This window comes from Artibeus jamaicensis, unplaced genomic scaffold (genome assembly GCF_021234435.1).
Source record: "Artibeus jamaicensis isolate MK-2021 breed Jamaican fruit bat unplaced genomic scaffold, CSHL_Jam_final contig_452, whole genome shotgun sequence".
Classification (NCBI taxonomy): Eukaryota; Metazoa; Chordata; class Mammalia; order Chiroptera; family Phyllostomidae; genus Artibeus; species Artibeus jamaicensis.
This window is the reverse complement of record NW_026521837.1, coordinates 585040-606966: the sequence shown is the minus strand read 5'-3', so window position 1 is coordinate 606966 and position 21927 is coordinate 585040. Positions and strand designations below refer to the sequence as shown.

Genomic DNA, 21927 nt, shown 5'->3' with positions numbered 1-21927 from the left:
AACCTACTTTTGCACCACCCTGTGTATCTGTGCCTATCTTAAAATGCCCCCTTCCCAAAAATGTTATATAAAATCAGTGCTGGCATAGGTAAGATGTGCATTGTTATCCTATTGTTTCCTGTATACCCTGGTTTATATTGCCTTATGTCCCACTTTGAGAAGCTCAGAAGTGGACCATCCTAGAGAAATACAGGAAAAAAACCTCTTGTATTTAGAGTTTTCATGTTGGGATAATGGTAAACTACTGGGATCTGGGATCTGTTTGATGAACTGACTAGCCCCCCACTTTGGTAGGTGGAACACTTTATTTTCCCAGTAAAAAATATTAATGTAAGCCTTCGTAATTTAAAAAGAAAAAATATAGCCCTGGCTGGGTGGCTTAGTTGGTCGGAGCCTCATCTCATACACCAAAAGGAGGCAACCAGTTGATGTTTCTCAGATTGATGTTTTGTCTCCTATTGATATTTTTTTCTTTCTCTCTTTCTAAAAACCAATAAACATATCATCAGATGAGTATTTAAAAAAGAAAAACACATATTGCCTGTTAGGATATACAGGGTCTGGCATAAATAACACCCCTTGTGTCATTACAAAATCTTTTATTACAAAATCATAAGTATGAAATTCTTTTTTTTTAATTTATTTTTTTATTGATTATGCTGTTACAGTTGTTCTATTCCCCCCTTCATTCCCCTCCACCCTACCCCCCCATCCCAACCATTACCCCCCCTTTAGTTTATGACCATGTGTCTCAAGTTCTTTAGATTCTATATTTCCCATGCTATTCTTGCCCCCCATCTATTTTCTATCTACTGTCTATGCTACTTATTTTCTGTACCTTCTCCCCCCTTCTCCTCCTCCCACTCCCCTGTTGCTAACCCTCCTTGAGATCTTCATTTCTATGTTTCCACTCCTGATCTAGCTATCCTTTTAGTTTGCTTTTGTTTTAGGTGTGGTGGTTAATAACTGTGAGTTTGTTGTCCTTTCACTGTTCATGTTTTTTTTTTAACTTCTTTTTCTTAGATAAGTCCCTTTAACATTTCATATAATAAGGGCTTGGTGATGATGAACTCCTTGAATTTGATCTTATCTGAGAAGCACTTTGATCTCTATCTGTCCTTCCATTCTAAATGAAAGTTTTGCTGGATAGAGCAATCTTGGTTGTAGGTCTTTGGATTTCATGACTTGGCATACCTCTTTCCAGCCCCTTCTTGCCTGTAAGGTCTCTTTTGAGAAATCATCTGACAGTCTGATGGGGACTCCTTTGTAGGTGACTGTCCCCTTATCTCTGGCTGCTTCTAGGATTCTCTCCTTCATTTTAATCTTGGCTAATGAAATTATGATGTGCCTTGGTGTGTTTCTTCTTGGGTCCAACTTCTTTGGGACTCTCTGAGCTTCCTGGACTTCCTGGAAGTCTATTTCCTTTGCCAGATTGGGGAAATTCTCCTTTATTATTTGTTCAAATAAGTTTTCCACTGGTGGCTGTGCCTTTCCCCCTTCTGGTACCCCTATAATTCGGATGTTGGAGCGTTTAAAGATGTCCTGGAGGTTCCTAAGACTCGCCTCAGTTTTTTGAATTCTTGCTTCTTCACTCTGTTTGGCCATTATTTGCTTTCTTCTGGTCCACTCCATTGATTTGAGTCCCAGTTTCCTTTTCATCACTATTGGTTTCCTGTGCAATTCCATTCATTTCAATTAGTTTTGCCTTCATATATTTGTCTAATTTGTGGCTATAATCAACCAGTTCTGTGAGGATCCTGATCACCAGTGTTTTAAACTGTGCGTCTGAGAGTTTTGCTATTTCTTCATTGCTTAGATCTATAGGCTCTGGGGCTTTGAGATCTTCTTGAGCCATTTTTGGTCTGTTCGCGCCCTTTAAGTGTGAGGAGCAGAGCCTTGGACTCCCAGGTCGCTGGGTTGTGACTCTGTATGTGGGGGCGTGGTCAGAGCGGGGAAATGGCGGTCCCCTCTGCTGTTTCTCGCAGCTGGGTGAAGAGCAGAGCCTTAGGTTGTTCACCAGGGCAGGGCCACTTAGGTCGCTGGATTATGAAGCTGAATGTGGAGGCGGGGTCAGAGCAGGGAAATGGCAGCGCCCTCCGCCGCCCTCTTGCTGCTGGGGCTGCTCGCTCTTGTCCAATTGCCCACTCCCTCGCTTGTCTATCCACACACAAATGTGCAACCACAGTCAACCCGCAGCCCTGCTCCCTCGGTGTTTCCCCGTGATTGCTTGCTGAGTTGCCCACCAGGTCCAACCCTGCGCCTGGATTCCTGGCGCCTGAGTCCATCTGACCGAGTTTTCCTGTGCAACCCCACTCTGCCAACTGCTGGTTTCACCCCTCTTACTGGTCAGGCTGAAGAATTTGTTGTTATCAGACTTCCAAAAAGTTCAATTTTCTGTGTTCTGGCTGTGTTTTCTGTTGCTAATATTTAGTTGTCTCTAAACTTGGTTGTGTGAGGAAGCACGGCATCTCCATCTATGCCTCCATCTTGGCAGAAAGCATGAAATTCTATAATGTAACAATATCACACTCAAGCACACCTTATGACATTTTAGGTGAGATGTTCAAATTAAAACTATAAATTATTATACCCATTTTATTGAGTATAATAAAGCACACTTTACTTCTGCTAGACCCTGTATCTTCAGTTCTATGTAACTTAAGTTTTTTAGTGTACAGATTATTATTAAAAGCCTACTACAGTGACTGTTATTTAAAAGGATTACTATTAAAAGTCTATTACAGTAACTATTTGTAAAGGATTTTATATAACAGTTATTACGCCATCATAGAAAAGAATATTGTTTATCTCAATAAATGTTAGTAGGAAAATATTACTTGTATTCTGTTACTATTGGAAGGGAAAGAAGGCTGGAAGTAAATGCTTTAGAATTTTTTTGAATTATCTTTGAATTCTTCTTACATCTTTGACTTTCCAACTACAGAACAAAGACCACTAAACTAAACCAGTTCCTTGTCCCTCCTTCCCTCCTCCTCAAAAAACCCCCAAACCAACCAACTCCTGAAACACCTGAAACACTTCTCTTAATTTAATGCAAGTTTTGCTTTTGGAATTAGCAATGAATAAATTGCATTCTTATTATTGTACTTTATTACTCATTTTACACATTTTCATATGTACCTATATATTTTTTCAAGTTGTCATAAGTAAATTATCAGTGAATTTTGAACCCGTTATGTGAACTTATACTTGTATTTAATGAATAGTTTATTTTGTTTTTAAAAATGTGATGTGTGAACTTATCTCTTGAGATAAGAGAAGTTAGATAGAGAGGTTACAACACTCCTTTTCCTTTTTCATTGTTTATGAACCTCATATTCTATCGCTTTAAGTCTGTCACTTTGAGAACTTTCTCTACTGTTTATTTTAGAACTTCATCTGACACACCAGTGGGTATATGGATTTTGGTTGGGTAGGTAGGTTAGGAGAAACTAAAATTAAAGGTTACAATAAAATCATTCACATTTTTAGTTTATTTGAGATGCCTTTAATTTTGGCTTTTACAGCTTTTACAATTCCTCTGGCGAATTAAATGAGCAAGCACTGAAGAGAATACTATCAAGTGTCAAAAAGGTACTCCCTTGTTTACTTTGTCTTTTTTATAGTATTATTTTCAGTTCCTAAAGTGTATAATATGTTGACAGAACTTTTATGCAGCATGTTTGTTTACAGTGTCCTCCTCAAACACAGGTAAACTTTTTCTCCCCAAAGAAATTTAAAAGGGCTGCTGTGAAAGCAAAACTAGTCATTAAAAGTGTTAATCTTGTTTTCATCCTTCCCTTGACTATTCTGATGAACATTGAGCTCTTCCTCTTCTGTCTTCCCACCATATCCCTTTCCAGTACTATTTATTCTAGGATTTAATCCATTACTGTTTTTACATAGCCATACTTACTAGTTTTTATATTGCAGGAACAATTTTCTATGCAGCACCTTATTTGAATCCTGTACAGCATCCTTGGTGTTCAGTTAAAACTTGTTGAATGATCAAAGTACATTTTTCTTTTCCAAATACAAAATTATTTCTGAGTCCTATTTTTCTCTTAAAATTTTTTGATCCCTGAGTTCAAAATAAAAGTAAATTCAGTAGAAGTTTCTTAAAAAAAAATCCTTTGATGAAAATGCATGGGCTTTCCCCTTAGTTATATTTGGATAGTATTTAAAAAGTTACCCGTAGCCCCGGCCATGTGGCTCAGTGAGATGAGTTGGACTATAAACCAAAAGGTTGCCAGTTTGATTCCTGGTCTAGGCAAATGCCCTGGTTGCAGGCCAGGTTCCCAGTTGGGGGTATAGAAGAGGGAAATGATCAATTTCTCTCCCACATCAATGTTTCTCTCCCTCTCTTTCAGCCTTCTATCTGTAAAAATAAATCAAATTTTAAAAAGGAAAACTTATCTGTAAAAAGTTTGTTTTTTTTAAGTAATTTTTATTTCCTCAATTTAAGAGAGCAAATATAAAATTTACTTGCTAAAACTGTCACAGATAGATCTCTAAGCAAAGTATTTATTTTTCTTTTTTTAATAATTACTAAGTTTTCAGCAAATGAAATTCTATTTTTAGTTTAAAAAAATATACTTCCAAAACCTCAACTTTGTGGGATAGGTGATACCATTCCCATATAAATTTCAGTTTTAAAAGTTACTGGGTTTAGCGAACTAAGTGTCTATATAGGAAACTAACTTGTTTTCTTTGACCATCTTAATCTAAATTTTGACTAAAGATGAAGATTTTAAGATAGCAAATGCCATTAAAGAAGTTAATCTTTTTTTTTCCCCACCCTCTAATCTATATTGGCTAAAATAGGCCCTGGCTAGGTAGGGCTGTTGGTTGGAGCACTGTCCTGATACACCAAGGTTGCAGGTTCAGTCCCCAGGCAGGGCACATAAAAGAAGCAAACAATGAATTCATAAATAAGTGGAACAGCAACTCATTGTTTGTCTCTTTTTCTCTCTTCCTCTGTTGCTCTCTCTCTCCCCCTTCTTCTGCCTCTAAAAATCAATTAAATAAAAAATAGTAATGAAAAGAAATAGAGAATAAAATTTAGTCCTGAAACTGAATGAAAAATAAGTTAATTGCAAGACAGTTTGCGTACTTTACAAAGTGTAAAGCGTATATTTAAGTGTAAGTTTTGTTTGCTAAAATTTAGCAAAATACTGCTAAATATTAAGAAAGCCGTTTTTTAAGGCCATCAGTTTTATTGCTTAATTATGACAGTAAGATACAATCACTGTAACCATTAAGTTACACACCTGATATTTTTTTCTATATTTCCTTTCAGGATGTGGTGGGTTGGTACAAATTTCGACGCCATTCAGACCAGATCATGACATTTAGAGAGAGACTACTTCACAAAAACTTACAGAAGCATCTTTCAAGTGGGGAACTTGTTTTTCTGCTGTTAACACCAAGTATAATAACAGAAAGCTGCTCTACTCATCGGCTGGAGCATGCCTTATATAAACCTCAGAAAGGGTAAATGTTGGCCAGTCACTGGCAATCCTCAGCTAATGAAAAAATATACCCAGTATTTTCATAACACTTTTTGTAGCTTACCAGGTGTCTTCATACATTGCTGCATTAGATTGTCATATAAATGCTCTGAAGTCTATCTTACCATCTGTTTTTTATAGATGGAAAAATGAAGGTCAGATAAGGAAATTGGAAGCACAGAATGGAATGTTGATTTATGTTTCTGGCACTGAGGGTTTGTTATTAGTTAACATAGGGTGGAAAAAATATGTGTGCTTTTTAGATATTGGTTGCCGAAGGGTATAATGTAGAACTTGAACCTAGGTACTTGAGCTGGTAACCTCGACAAGGAAGTAAGATAGTTCTATTTTTTTTAAGGTTTTATTTATTTTTAGAGAGAGGGGAAGGGAGGGAGAAAGATAAGAAGAGAAATATCCATGTGTGAGAGAAACATGTATCAGTTGCCTCTTCCATGCTCCCACCTGAGGACCTAGCCCACAATCTAGGTATGTTTCCTGGCTAGGAATGGAACTGGCAACCTTTCATTTTGTAAGCGGGTGCTCAGTCCACTGAGCCACACCAGCCAGGATGAATGTAGTTCTTGATGATAAACCAAAATGAGTTAATAGGGACTTCCCAAAGGTCATATAAACGTTTTCATGGAACCTGAGGATTAAGTTAAGAGTATCAACTAAGGTTAATTTCATTCATAGAAGATAGGACAAATCTCAACAATCTTGCCTTATTTGGGGGGGAGGAGGGGTACCAAATTACTTTATTTGAAGGAAAGGAACAAATGAAGAACATAAGTGGATGATTGGTACAAGTTATGGGAAGGCAAAGGTAACTCCAACATACACGTACTGCTTTGGTGACCAGGGATGTCATGCACGTGGCTGTGGGAAGGCAGCCTGAGGTTCAATAGCTCTCTTTACTGTCTCCCAGAGTATGCTTGTCAAAGAGACAGTCCGCCATGTCAGATCCAGGGGCCCCCAACCTGCACAAGTTGGTAAAATCCAGTTCTAAAATGGATTTCACCTATTCATTCAAGTAGTGAGTCTCAATGAAGTCACACAGATGAGGATTATTTTTTTCAGTGGCCAGTTTGTGCAAGTCCAGTAGTGATTGATTCACACTTTTTTCCAAGTGTAATGTACACTCCATTGCATTCAGCCCATTCTCCCAGTCATTGCGTTCTGGTTTCTTGATATCCTGGAGGAAGATTTGCCCACCTCATTGGTTCTGCACCTTCATCAGTTTCTCAGTGTGTTTCTTCTCCTCATGAGATTGGTGAAGAAAATATTCGGCAAAGTTCTTCAAAATCACATAATCACAGTCAAAGTAGTAAGACATGGACAGGTAGATGTAGGAAGTCTAGAGCTCTAGGTGGTTGACGGTGGCCTCCAAGCCCTTGTGGTAGTTGTGCTAATCAGTTAAAATAGCCATAAATATTTTTTTACGTAATTATTTTGCACTATATACATTTCATAACTTTTTGCCCCTCCCCCACACACCACATTTCACAACTTTTTTTTTTAAGATGTTACTTATGTATTTCTAGAGTGGAGAAGGGAGGGAGAAAGAGAGGGAAACATCAGTGTGTGATTGCTTGTTCAGCACCCCCTATTGGGGACCTAGCCCGCAACCCAGGCATATGCTCTGATTGGAAATTAAACCAGCAACTCAGGTTCTCAGGCCAGTGCTCAACCCACTGAGTCACACCAGCCAGGGCTACATTTCACAATTCTGAGAAACCATTTTCAAATAAGTAAATTCTGTCTTGGATAAATAGTAAGGAATGAGATTTTTTGTTTTTTAGTCTTTTAGGAGAAAAGTAGTCTATATTAATAAGTAGATGTTAATCTTTTACTATGTTCTAAGTTTATGTTTTAATATTTTATTTTCTCAGACTTTTTCATAGGATACCTTTAGTGGTGGCCAACCTGGGCATGTCTGAACAACTAGGTTATAAAACTGTATCAGGTTCCTGTATGTCCACTGGTTTTAGCCGAGCAGTAAAAACACACAGGTGAGATTCCTCAGTTGCTTCCTCACTGAACTTATTCCTGTTCTCTTACTGAAATTACTTTTATGTTACACAACAGCAGAATAAAAATAAAAGGAAAACTGACTAATGATCACGTCACTCAGATAAACTAGACTGTTTTTACTTTTTCTATATTCTAGCATTTGTCTATTTATAAAATACATAGAGGGGGGTTGCATTTTTTTTTATTTTAAGATTTTATTTACTTATAGAGAGAGGGGAAGGGAGGGAGAAAGGGAGAGAAATATCAGTGTGTGGTTGCCTTTCATGTGTCCCTCACTGGGGACCCAGACTGGAAATTGAACTGGCAACCCTTCAGTTCACAGGCCAGCACTCAATCCACTGAGCCACACCAGCCTGGGCAGGGGATTGCATATTTTAAAATATTTTCTAAGAATAAGTAGGTAGCCTCAAAATAATAATTTTCTAAGGCAGCATTTAATATTAAAGGGATGAAATTAGACTACATAATAAAGACAAAAAAATGAAGCTTTTCCCAAGACTCACAAACACTATAGGCTTCTAAGTTAAACATTTTCTGGTCTTAAAGGAATAATTTTCAGAAATAACAACACTAATACCATAGGATACTTCTGGAGTATAAGCTTTATGAGAAACTTTATTTTGTGTTCCCACAGTGCTTAACAGCGTCTTACAGAAATTAAATACCACATTTCATTGATTCTAAGATTTACATTTTAAAATTTACCACAAATTGGGGTGTTTTAATAACCATGCCTTAGCATTTTTTTATTCATGCTGTATAAAATAATACTTCCTCTTTCAACCAATGATGCCTTAAAGTTAGTAAAATATGATTGTGATTCTTCCATAGCTCAACTACAGGTAAGTTTTTCATCATATCATTTAATGAATTCTGTACACTTACCTGAGGAACTGGTAATTTTTACAGCCGTGAATTTTTTAAAGAAGATGGATCTTTAAAAGAAGTACACAAGATAAATGAAATGTATGCTTCTTTACAAGAGGAACTAAAGGTAAGTTAATTTATCAACACTTAAAGACCACCTCTAGAATTCATATTAATTTAATCACTGAATTTTTAAGGATATCCAGACATTTGACTAGATTTATATTGTAATTTAGTTTGGTTTCAGTAACAGACCTCAATCTCAGTAGCGTACAAATATAAAACTGTATCTCACACACATTGTTTTGGCTCCAACTCTGTTCCTGTTTTAAATGTCACCTTAATTCTGAAACCAGAAAAGTTGGCATTTGTGTTGCCTATCACTACCAGAACAAATAAGTTTAGACAAGGATTGAATCTTAATATTACTTTATTCAGATGCCAGTGATCTGAGAAGATGGTGGATTATGTACCTTAAAAACCATCTTAACATCTTACCTCAAGCTGACTTTTTCTAGGGAGAAGGAAAGGGTACATAAGGAGATGAATCCCACTTGATCATGTGTATGATCTTTTTAATGTATTGCTTGGTAGGGTTTGCTAATATTTTGTTGAGGATTTTAGTGTCTGTTTATCAGTGATTTTTTTTTCTTTCTTTGTTGTGTCTTTATCTGGTTTTGGGATTAGGATGATGCTGGCCTCATAAAAAGAGTTTGGGAGTCTTCCCTCTTCTTAGATTTTCTGGAATACTCTGAGAAGGATAAAGGTTAGCTCTTCTTTAAATGTTGTGTAAATTCTCCTGTGAAGCCATCCAGTCCAGGACTTTTCTGTGCCAGTTTTTTGATTACTTCTTTAATTTCACCAGCTGTTATTGGCCTGTTCAGGCTTTCAACTTCTTCGTTCAGTTTTGGAAGGTTATATATTTTTTAGAAATTTGTCTATTTTGCCCAGGTTTTCAAATTTCTTGGCATATAGTTGTTCATAGTAATTTCTTACAATCCTTTATATTTCTGTGGTATCTGTTATAATCTCTCCTCTTTCATTTCTTCTTTTTAAGTATATTTTATTGGCGGTGTTATTACATTTGTCCCATTTTTTCTTTCCTTTATTCACCTCTGTCCTGTACCCCTCTACCAGCATTCCCCCACCTTAGTTCATGTCCATGGGTCGTACACATAAGTTCTTTCATTTCTCCATTTTCTATATTATTCTTAGCTTCCCCTTGTCTATTTTGTACATACCAATTACTCTTATTCCCTGGATCTTCCCCCCATCCCCCCTCTCCTTGCTGATAACCCTCCATGTGATCTCTATTTCTGTGAATCTGTTCCTGTTGTAATTGTTTGCTTAGTTTTTTTGTTTTTAGGTACAGTTGTTAATAGTTGTGTTTATTGTCATTTTACTGTTTATAGCTTTGATCTTTTTCTTAGATAAGTCCCTTTAAAATTTCATATAATAAAAGCTTGCTGATAATGAACTCCCTTAACTTGACCTTCTCTGGAAGCACTTTATCTGCCCTTCCATTGTAAATGATAGCTTTCCTGGATAGAGTAAGCTTGGATGAAGGTCCTTGCCTTTCATGATTTTGAATACTTCCTTCAAGCTCCTTATTCCCTTTTTGAGAAATCAGTTGATAGTCTCATGGGAACTCCTTTGTAGGTAACTGTCTCCTTTTCTCTTGCTTCTTTTAAGATTCTCTCCTTATCTTTAATCTTGGGTAATGTGATTATGCTGTTCCTTGGTGTGTTCCTCTTTGGGTCCAGCTTCTTTGGGACTCTTTGGGCTTCCTGGATTTCTGGAAGTCTATTTCTTTGCCAGATTGGGGAAATTCTCCTTCCTTATTTTTTCAAATACCTTTTCAATTTCTTGCTGTTGTTCTTCTCCTTCTGGTACCCCTATGATTCAGATGTTGGGATGTTTACAGTTGTCCCAGAGGTTCCTGAGCCTCTCCTCATTTTTTGAATTCTTGTTTCTTCATTCTGTTCCATATGAATGCTTTATTTCTTCCTTCTCCAAAAAATGGATTTTAGTACCGGTTTCATTCCCTTCACTGTTGGTTCCCTGTATATTTTTCTTTATTTCACTTTGCATAGCCTTCATATTTTCCTCCATTTTGCAACCATACTCAGCCACTTCTGTGAGCATCCTGATTACCAGAGTTTTGAATTCTGCATCTGATAGGTTGGCTGTCTCTTCATCACTTAGTTCTATTTTTAAAGTTTTGATCTGTTCTTTCATTTGGGCCACATTTCTTTGTCTTGGCACACCTGTTATGTTGCAAGGGGCAGATCCTTAGCTATTCACCAGGGTGGGGCAACTTACATCACTACAGGTTGTAGTGCTATATATCGAGTAGGAGTCAGAGAGAGAACAATGCTGCTTGCTTGGAACTCAGCCAGTTTTCAGTCACTTCCCCTGCTACCAACAAGCAAATTGGGCCCCTCTGATGCTGATTCCTAGGTGGGTTGTTTTGTGTATGTTCCAAGACCTTATTGGTTTCTCCAGTGAGCTGTCCAATGAGGCTAGGAGTTTCTCCTGCTACCAAACCCCCACAGGTTTTTACAGTGAGAGATTTTGACGCTTTATTTTCTTCACCGGAACCCTGGATTAGGCAGTCTGTCTTGGTCCCCAGTTATTCCTCCCTATATCCGCATGCAAATGTGGGCCTCCAGCCAGTCTGGCTGCCCAGTCCTCCAAGCGCCACCTTGCCTTGAGTGTTCTCTCTGCCATAGCTGCCCATCTCCACCCCTCCTACCAGTCTGGGTGAATGTTTCGTAACTCCTTGGTCATCAGACATCCATACAGTTCGATTTTCTTGGCAGATCGGCATGATTTTTTGTTTTTAAATTTCTTGTCATCCTTCTTTTGGTTGTGCAAGGAGGCAAACTATAATACCTACACCTTCATCTTGGCTAGAAGTTCCAGGGACATCTGTCTCTTTCCTTTCTGTGCAATCTTGTTTTCTTCCCCTGTCCTGTGTCTCCAGGGATGCAGCAGCTATCTTGTGCCTAGATTCTCCCTACTATACCATCCCCACCCGCTCTTCATTTCTGATTTTGTTTGAGTCATCTCTCTTTTTTCTTGATAAGTTTGCTTAAAGACTTGCCAATTTTGTTTATCTTTTCAAAGAACCAGCTCCTGGATTTATTGATCTTTTGAATTGCTTTTTTAGTCTCTGTGTCATTTAATTCTGCTCTGACCTTGGTTATTTCCTTCCTTCTATTCACTCTGGGCATTTTTTGTTGTTGTTCCTCCAGTTCTTGTAGGTGTAGGGTTAGGTTGTTTGAAATGTTTCTATCTTTTGTAGGTAGTCCTGGGTCACTATGAACTTCCCTCTCAGGACTGCATTCACTGTGTCCCATAAGTTTTGGGTTGTTGTGAGTTCATTTTCATTTGTTTCCAGAAACAGTGATTTCTTTCTTGATTTTATTATTGACCCATTCATTGTTTAATAGCATGCTATTCAGTCTCCATGAATTTGAGTGTTTTGAGTTTTTTACGTAAGGTTGCTTTCTAGTTTCAGTCCCTCGTGGTTTTGAGAAAATGCTTGATGTGATTGCAATTTTGTTGAATTTGTTGAGGCTTGTTTTGTGTCCTACCCTGGGGTCTATCTTTAAAAATACTCCATATGCCTTTGAAAAGAATGTGTATTTGCTTCTTTGGGAGGAAAGGTTTTATAAATATAAGTTTGTTTGACCTAGGGCATTGTTCAATGCTGCAATATCCTCGTTGATTTGTTGTTTGGAAGATCTATCTATTTTGACAGTAGAGTGTTAAAATCCCCTGCTATACATGTGTTGCTGTCAATATCTTTTCTGAAGTCCTCCAGTATTTTCCTTATATATTTGGGTGCTCCTGTGTTGGGTGCATATATGTTTACATTATTTGTCTTCTCAGTGGATTGTTCTCTTCAGTATTATGAAGTGTCCTTCTGGGTCTCTTTTTATGACCTTTGTTTTGAAGTCTATTTTGTCTGATACAGGGTTTGCTACCCCAGCTTTTTTCTCCTGCCCATTTGTTGGAATATTTGTTTCCAGCCCTTCACTTTCAGTCTGTGTGGGTCTTTTGTTCTGGGGTGGGTCTCTTGTAGGCAGCATGTGTACAGGTCATGTATTCTTATCCATTCAGTTATGCTATGTGTTTCAATTGGAGCATTTATCCATTTACATTTAGGGTTATTATTGATAGGTATTTATTCATTGCCATTTTACCCCCTTTGTACCTGTGTTTGCCTCTCTCTCACTCCTTTTCTTCCTCTCCTTAAAGCAATCCCTTTACCATATCTTATAGTGCTGGTTGGGTGGAGGTGTATTCTTTTAGCCTTCTTCTTTCTGGGAAACTCCTTTATTCATCTTTGAATTTAATGGAGAGTCTCAGTAGGTAGTCTTGGTTGCAGACCTTTCCTTTTCATTACTTGGAATATTTCTTGCCATTCCCTTCTGGTTTGCAGTGTTTATTTATTTATTTTTTTGACTTTTAAAAAAATTTTATTTAATTATTGTTCAAGTACAGTTTTCTGTTTTTTACTCCCATCCGAACCCACTGCTGCAGCGCTCCCTACCTCCCTCTCTTTTCTACCCCCCTTACTTGTTGTCCATGTATCCTTTCTACTAGTTCCTGTAAATCCTTCCCCTTTTTCCCCTGAAATTCTCTCCCCTCTCCCTTCTGGTCACAGTCCACCTGTTCTCAATTTCAGTGTCTTTGTTTTTATTCTGCTTGCTTGTTTGTTTTTTTCTTTACCTTCCTGTTAAAGGTGAGATCATATTCTATTTGTCTTTCAACACCTGGCTTATTACACTCAGCATAATACTTTCCAGTTCCATCCATGCTGTTGCAAAGGGTAGGAGCTCCTTCTTTTTTTCTGCTGGATAGAATTCCATTGTGTATATGTACCACAATTTTTTGATCCATTCATTGACTGACGGGCACCCAGGTTGTTTCCACCTCTTGGCTATTGTAAATTGTGCTGCTATGAACATTGGGGTGCATAGGTTCTTTTGGGTTGGTGTTTTAGGGTTCTTAGGATATAATCCCAGCAGTGGAATTGCTGGATCAAAAGGCACGTCCATTTTTATTTTTTTTAGAAAATTCCATACTGTTTTCCACAGTGGTTGTACCAGTCTGCAATCCCACCAACAATGGATTAGGGTCACCTCTTCTCCACAACCTCTCCAACACTTGTTGTTTGTTGCTTTGTTTATGATGGCCATTCTGACTAGTGTAAAGTGGTATCTCATTGTGGTTTTCATTTGCATCTCTCTGATAGCTAGCAATATTGAGCATCTTTTCATGTGTCTCTGGATCTTCTGTATGTCCTCCTTGGAGAAATGTCTGTTCAAGTCCTTTGCCCACTTTTTAATTGGGTTGCTTGTCTTCTTACAGTGTAGTCCTGTAAATTCTTTGTATATTTTGGAGATTAAACCTTTGTCTGAGGTATCATTGGCAAATATGTTCTCCCATACACTTGGTTCTCTTTTTGTTTTAATACCGTTTTCTGTAGCCATGGAAAAGCTTTTAATTTTGATGAGATCCCATTGGTTTATTCTTTCATTTCCTTGGCTTTGGGGGACATACCACTAAAAAAGTTGCTGCGTGGAATATCTGAGATTTTCTTGCCAATGTTCTCCTCTAGGATTTTAATGGTGTCATGGCTTATATTTAAGTCTTTTATCCACTTTGAATTTATTTTGGTGTATGGTGTAAGTTTGTGCTCGAGTTTCATTTTTTTGCACATAGCTGTCCAGTTTTCCCAACACCATTTGTCGAAGAGGCTATTTTTACTTCATTTTATGTTGTTGCCCCCTTTGTCAAATATTAGTTGACCATAGAGAGTTGGGTTGATTTCTGGGCTCTCTGTTCTATTCCATTGGTCTATGTGCCTGTTTTTATGCCAGTACCAGGCTGTTTTGATTATGGTGGCCTTGTAATACAGTTTGGTATCAGGTATTGCGATCCCTATTTTGTTCTTCTTTCTCAAAATTGCAGCTGCTGTTTGGGGTCATTTATGGTTCCATATTAATTTTTGAAGTGTTTGTTCTATATCTGTGAAGTATGTCATTGGTACTTCAATAGGGATTGCATTGAATCTATAAATTGCTTTGGGTAGTATGGACATTTTGATGATGTTAATTCTTCCAATCCATGAACATGATATATGTTTCCATTTGTTTGTGTCTTCCTTGATTTCTTTCTTCACTTTTGTGTAGTTTTCTGCGTATAGGTCTTTTACGTCCTTGGTTAGGTTTATCGCTAGATATTTTATTTTTCTTTTTGCTATATTGAATGGGATTATATTCTTGATTTCTGTTTCTGCTGTTTCATTTTTGGTATACAAAAATGCCTTTGATTTCTGGATATTGACTTTGTAACCCGCTGTTTTGCCAAATTTATTTATTAGGTTGAGCAGGTTTTGGGTAGAACCTATAGGATTTTCCATGCACACTCTCATGTCATCTGCAAACAGTGACAGGTTTGTTTCCTCTTTTCCGATTTGGATGCCTTTTATTCCCTTTTCTTGTCTGATTGCTGTAGCTAAAACTTCCAATACTATATTGAATAGAAGTGGTGAAAGTGGACAACCTTGTCTTGTTCCTGATCTTAGTGGAAAAAATTTTAGTTTTTGCCCATTGAGTATGATGTTGGCTGTAGATCTCTCATATATGGCCTTTATTGTGTTGAGGAATGCTCCCTCTATTCCCATTTTGCTGAGTGTTTTTATTATAAATGGGTGTTGTACCTTATCAAAAGTTTTTTCCACATTTATTCAAATGATCATGTAATTTTTGTCTTTGCTTTTGTTTATATGATGTATTACATTTACTGATTTGCGAATATTGAGCCATCCTTGCATCCCTGGGATGAATCCCACTTGGTCATGGTGAAGGATCTTTTTTTTTTTTTAAGATTTTTATTTATCTTTAGAGAGAAGGGAAGGAGAGAGAGGGAGAGAAATATCAATGTATGGTTGCCTCTCATGTGTCTCCTGCTGGGAACTGGCCTGCAACCCAGGCATGTGCCCTGACTGGGAATCAGAACCGCGATACTTTAGTTCTCAGGCCTGCGCTCAATCCACTGAGCTACGCCAGCCAGGGCATGAAGGATCTTTTGAATGTATTCTTGGATGCCGTTTGCCAATATTTTGTTGAGGATTTTAGCATCTATGTTCATCAGCGATATTGGCCTGAAGTTTTCTTTCTTTGTTGTATCTTTATCTGGTTTTGGAGTAGGATGATGCTGGCTTCATAAAAAGAGTTTGGAATTCCTCCATTATTTTGGAGTTTTTGGAATAGCCTGTGAAGAATAGGAGTTAGCTCTTCTTTAAATGCTTTGTAGTTCTTGAAGGACTTCCGCCAAGATGGAGGTTTAGGTGGATGTGCCGTGCCTCCTCACACAACGAAGTTTAGGGACAACTAAATATTAGCATCAGAAAACACAACCAGAACATGGAAAACTGAACTTTTCGGAAGTCCGCTAACAACAAATTCTTCGGCCCGACCGGTAAGGGGCGAAACCGGCGTCGGGTGAGGAGTTACAAAGGAGGGCTCGATCGACCCGGGCGCGGAATCCAGACGCGCGAATCCAGTCGCACGGGTTCCAAACCCAGGATTGGACCTAGTGAGCGACCGAGCGGCCCACCGGGTGAGCGACTACGGAGGAGACAGTGGGGAGGCGGCAGCGAGTTGACTGTGGTTGCCTGGTTGCATGCGGGTGAGGGAGTGAGCGGTTGGACTGGCGGCGGCGCCATTTCCCCGCTCTGACCACGCCCCCACATACAGCGTCACAACCCAGCGACCTGGGAATCCAAGGCGCCACTCCTCCCACTTAAAGGGCCAGAACAGACCAAAAATGTCGCAGGGAGACCTCAAAGCCCCAGAGATAAATCTAAGTGACGAAGAAATAGCAAATCTCTCAGATGCACAGTTTAAAACACTGGTCATCAGCTTCCTCACAGATCTGGTGGACTATAGCCACAAATTAGAGAAACATATGAAGGCTAAATTAAGGGAAATGAATGGAATTCCACAGGAAACCCATAGAGATGAAAAAAAAACTGGGACTCAAATCAATGGAGTGGACCAGAAGGAAGAAGAAAAAAATCATCAAACAGAAAGGAATGAAGAAAGAAGAATTCAGAAAAATGAGGAGAAGCTTAGGAACCTCCAGGACATCTATAAACGCTCCAATATCCAATTTATAGGGGTACCAGAAGGGGGAAAGACACAACCACCAGTGGAAAAACTATTTGAACAAATAATAAAAGAAAATTTCCCCAATCTGGCAAAGGAAATAGACTTCCAAGAAATCCAAGAAGCCCAGAGAGTACCAAAAAAGTTGGACTCAAGAAGAAACACACCAAGGCATATCATAATTACATTAGCCAAAATTAAAATGAAGGAAAGAATCCTGGAAGCAGCAAGAGGTAAGGGGACAATCACCTACAAAGGAGTCCCCATCAGGCTGTCAGCAGATTTCTCAAAAGAGACCTGACAGGCAAGAAGGGGCTGGAAAGAGATATGCCAAGTCATGAAATCCAAAGACCTACAACCAAGATTGCTCTATCCAGCAAAACTTTCATTTAGAATGGAAGGACAGATAAGAAGTGCTTCTCAGATAAGACCAAATTCAAGGAGTTCATCATCACCAAGCCCTTATTATATGAAATGTTAAAGGGACTTATCTAAGAAAAAGAAGTTAAAGAAACATGAACAGTGAAAGGACAACAAACTCACAGTTATTAACAGCCACACCTAAAACGAAAGCAAACTAAAAGGACAGCTAGATCAGGAGTGGAAACATAGAAATGAAGATCTCAAGGAGGGTTAGCAACAGGGGAGTGGGAGGAGGAGACGGGGGGAGAAGGTACAGAAAACAAGTAGCATAGACACTAGATAGAAAATAGATGGGGGGGCAAGAATAGTATGGGAAATATAGAACCTAAAGGACTTGAGACACATGGACATAAACTAAAGGGGGGTAATGGTGGGGTTGGGGGGGGCAGGGTGGAGGGGAATGAAGGGGGGAATAGAACAACTGTAACAGCATAATCAATTCAAAAAAATAAATAAATTTATTTAAAAAAATGCTTTGTAGTTCTTCTCCTGTGAAACCATCTGGTCCAGGGCCTTTGTGTGATGGGAGATTTTTGATTACTGCTGCAATTTCATTTGCTGTTATTGGTCTGTTCAGGCTTTTTGCTTCTTCGTTGAGTTTTGCAAGATTATATTTTTCTAGAAATTTGTCCATTTCACCTAAGTTTTCAAATTTCTTGGCATACAGTTCTTCATAATAATTTCTTACAATCCTTTGTATTTCTGTGGGGTCAGTTGTAATCTCTCCTCTTTCATTTCTGATTGTGTTTATTTGGGTTCTCTTTTCTTGATGAGCCTGCTTAAAGTCTTGTCTATTTTGTTTATCTTTTCAAAAAACTAGCTACTGGATTCTTTGATTTTTAGAATTGTACTTTTAGTGTCTATGTCATTTAATTCTGCTCTGATCTTGGTTATTTCCTTCCTTCTACTTGCTCTGGGCTGTCTTTGTTGTTATTCCTCAAGTTCTTGTAGGCGTAGGGTTAGGTTGTTTGTTTGTAATGTTTCTATCTTTCTTAGGTAGGCCTGTTTTGCTATGAAATTCCCTCTCAGGACTGCCTTTGCTGTGTCCCATAAGTTTTGGGTTGTGGTGAGTTCATTTTTATTTGTTTCCAGAAACTTTTTTATTTCTTCCCTGATTTCATTCTTGACTTATTCATTATTTAATAGCATGTTATTTAATCTCCATGATTTTTAATGTTTTGGGTCTTTCATCTTCGGGTTGGTTTCCAATTTCAGTCCCTTGTGGTCGGAGAAAATGCTCGGGATGATTTCAGTTTTCTTAAATTTGTTGAGGCTTGTTTTGTGTCCTATCAGTGTGGTCTATCTTTGAAAATTTTCCATGTGCATTTGAAAAGAATGTGTATTTAGCTTCTTTTGGATGAAGGGTTCTATATATATCAGTTAAGTGCATTTCATCTAGGACATTGTTCAATTCCAGAATATCTTTGTTGATTTTTTGTTTGGAAGATCTGTCCATTTTTGACAGTGGGGTGTTAAAATCCCCAACTATAATTGTGTTGCTGTCAATATCTTTCTTGAAGTCCTCTAAGAATTTCTTTACATATTTGGGTGCCCCTATGTTGGGTGCATATATATTTACAATGTTTATGTCCTCCTGGTGGATTCTTCCCTTGAGTATTATGAAGTGACCTTCTGGGTCTCTTTTTATGGCCCTATTTTGAAGGCTATTTTGTCTGATATGAGTATTTTTACCCTGGCTTTTTTTTTCCCTGTTCGTTTGCTTGGAAAATTTGTTTCTAGCCCCTCACTTTTTAGTCTTTTGTCTTTTGTCCTGAGTTGGGTCTCTTTTAGGCAGCAAATGTGTGGGTCATGCTTTCTTATCCATTCAGCTATTTTATGTCTTTTGTTTGGAGCATTTAATTCATTTACATTTAAGGATATTATTGATAGGTAGTTATTCATTGTCATTTTTATACCTGTGCTTCTCGTTGTCTCTCTCTTTTCCTTCCTTAAAGCAGACCTTTTAGTATTTCTTGCAGAGCTGGTTTGTTGGAGGTGTATTCTTTTAGACTTCTTTTGTCTTGGAAGCTCTTTATTGGCCTTCTATCTTGATTGAGAGCCTTGCTGGGTAAATTCACCTTGGTTGCAGGCCTCTGTTTCTCATTACTTGGAATATTTCTTGCCATTCTCTTCTTGCTTGGAGTGTTTCCATTGAGAAGTCAGTTGCTAACCTTATTGGGACTCCCTTATAGGTTACTTCCTTTTTCTCCATTGCTGCCTTTAAGATTCTCTCTTTATCTTGAACTTTTGTCATTTTAATGATGATGTGCCATTTTAATGATGGTGGGTCTCTTTGGGTTCCTCTTGTTTGGTACTCTCTCTGTTTCCTGGATTTGTGCGACTTTTTCTCTCATCAAATTAGGGAAGTTTTCCATCATTACTTTTTCAAATAGATTTTCTATCCCTTGCTCTTCTTCTTCTCTTTTTGGTATCCCTATTATTCAGATATTATTACATTATATAGTGTCTTGTATTTCTCTTAATCCCTCTTCCTTCTTTCTGAGCCTCTTTTCCTTTTCTTGCTCTTTCTGGGCATTTCTTTCTACTTTGTCCTCCAACTTGCTGATCCGATCTTCTGCTTCATTGATCCTGGTTTTGATACCTTCTACTGTGTTCTTCAGCTCCGAAATTGTATTCTTCATTTCCTCTTGGTCCTTGCTAATAGTTTCTGTTCTATTTTTCATGTTGGTGTAGTTTGTAGTGAGTTCATTGTAACTCCCTTGTGGTTTCTGGTAGCTCATTGTGAGCTCTTTGAACTTCCTGATAACCAGTGCTTTGAATTCAATATCTGATAGCTGATTTGCATCTATTTCATCTAGCAGTCTTTCTGAGGCTTCCTCCTTTCCTTCCATTGGGGGGTTGTTTTTTTTCTTCCCATTGTTTGTGAGACTCTTCTTGTTAGCTTCAGCTTCTTAAATTGATTTCTTCTGGCTTCCTGGATTTATGGTGTGCACTTCTGTGGTATAATACCTGTGAGATTCAGTGGTGTAGTCTCCTTGATCTCCCCAGATCGCTGGTCTTGGGCTGTCCTTTACATTGGCTCTGAGTTTGTCTTTGGGTTTCTGTTGTTTCTGGGTCTTTTTTGTGGGTCCTTCCCACAGGCTGGTGAACTGATGGTCCCTCTGTGCTCTACCCATTTTAATTTGCTGTGCTGGCGAGGACGGGTTGTGTTGAATCTAGTTCTTCTGCACATACCAGGTTTTGAAGATTGTATTTTGCTCTTGTTCAGTTGTTTGCCCTGGGAAGTTTCTCCGCTGTTTAGTTGTATTTCCAGGTAGGTGTTGGGTTGAGGTTTGTGTGGTTCCTACTCCCTCCTTCACCTTCCTCTGTTGTTATCTGTTGGTAGTTCCTTTGTTGTTGGGTTTCTTCTTCCTTTGGGTATCCTGGTATTCACCGTTTCCACCCACTCTTTTGTGTGTGTGTGTGATCAGTTGGAGGGGAAGGCAAACTGGTTTATGACAGCAGGAGAGTATTCTATGATATTTACAGTAGCAGCCGGTAAAGAAGAGATAGGTGCTCCCCCGACTATGTACAGGAACAACTGTAATCTTCAACCCACCTAGCCACTTTTCAGAACGAAGGAAGGAAATAAGGCTCTTGTTGGGGAGAGAAGGCTTGTGATTTGGATCCAGATAGGAGTGAGGTTGAGGGAGGCCAGATTGTGAGGTAAGGTGAGAATAAGGGATGGTAAATAGGTGTAGTGTGAGAGGGAACAGAGTCAACCACTGCAGTATTATAGTTCAGGCAACAATGAAGTGAGCTAAGATCTGGGAGGGGGGTGTTGTATAGCATTTACAACAGCATGCAACAACTATTATTTACAATAATATTAGAGCAATAATCATACTATAGAATCTATGATATGCCAAGATTAGGGGGTGTTGGGCTTTCAATAGTTTGCTAACTGGGCAAGGGGAAGTAAAGGACAGTAAATTAGCAATACACTATAGTTGAGGGGACCAGGGAAACGTGTCAAGTGATACAATATATTGAGCCAAAGTAAAGAACACTATACAGAAACAGGAAGAATACAGAGATACTATTAAAATAAAAGATGTAATAATAATGAAAAAAACAGTGAAAAATTCAAATATGCAGTAACTTGTAGTTTTTCGGTTATATCAAAGTGATTTTGACTCTCTGTCTCTACTGTTGGGATGCCCCCTCTTTGAGTCCAACTCTGGTCTTTTCGCTGTTCCAAGTCTTTTGTCTCACTTGGGGGGGAGGGGGTTAAAAAGAAAGGAAAAAAAGCAGCAAATGGGAGGAGAAAGTGGTAGGTTTGGGAAGAAGGAATAAAACAAGAAACAAGAAGAGAGAGGGGGAAAAGTATTGATAGGTAAAACAATAATAAAGTTAAAAAATAAAAGATTATTAAAAACAAACAAAGAAAAAAACCTCCTGTTGGTTTCCAGCTGGTCAAGCCTTTTTTTCTGGTCACACTAGCTGCAGCAGTCTGAGAGTCTATTAGGTGCGCCTTTCTCCCTTCTGGGTGAACTCAGCCAGTCTCACATTTGCTCTCCCAAAATCCTCTCCTCAGCGCCTCACTGAGAACAGACTTTTCCCAGGATTCACAGTCCTGGCCTGGGGTGTGGACCTGCATTCCTGGCCAGGCTTCTCTGGTCCTGCCGGCCTAGGTGCAAACCCTTCCCAGTGCTATGTGGGATCGCAAAGGCGACTCTCAATTCTCCCAAGCTGGCGAGCACAGACTCCAGGTGTGATCAGTCTGTGATTTGCTTCTTCATACCCACTCCTCTCTCTGACAATCCAAGCATACAGATCTCTCCTGGCATTTTTCAAACTGCGCCAGGCTGGGGGGGGAGGGAGGGAAGGAGGGAGGGAGCTGATGACTGACTCTCTCCCAGGGGCCTTGCAGCCAGCCCTCGGCTTCCAGCTCCCAGAGTCCGCAGCAG

General features: G+C 38.8%; 1 protein-coding gene and 1 pseudogene across 2 annotated transcripts in view; one reads left to right on the top strand and one right to left on the bottom strand.

The window, feature by feature from the left end:
* Positions 1–21927, top strand: part of ABRAXAS1 (abraxas 1, BRCA1 A complex subunit) — a 38796-nt gene that overhangs the window by 10097 nt on the left and 6772 nt on the right. For both annotated transcript variants that reach the window (XM_037152569.2, XM_037152570.2), the window contains 4 exons: positions 3528–3594; positions 5300–5493; positions 7400–7519; positions 8451–8535. In XM_037152569.2, coding sequence (XP_037008464.2) covers positions 3528–3594; positions 5300–5493; positions 7400–7519; positions 8451–8535 — 466 coding nt within the window. The remainder of the gene's footprint in view (positions 1–3527; positions 3595–5299; positions 5494–7399; positions 7520–8450; positions 8536–21927) is intronic.
* Positions 6409–7009, bottom strand: LOC119054614 (ferritin heavy chain-like; annotated as a pseudogene).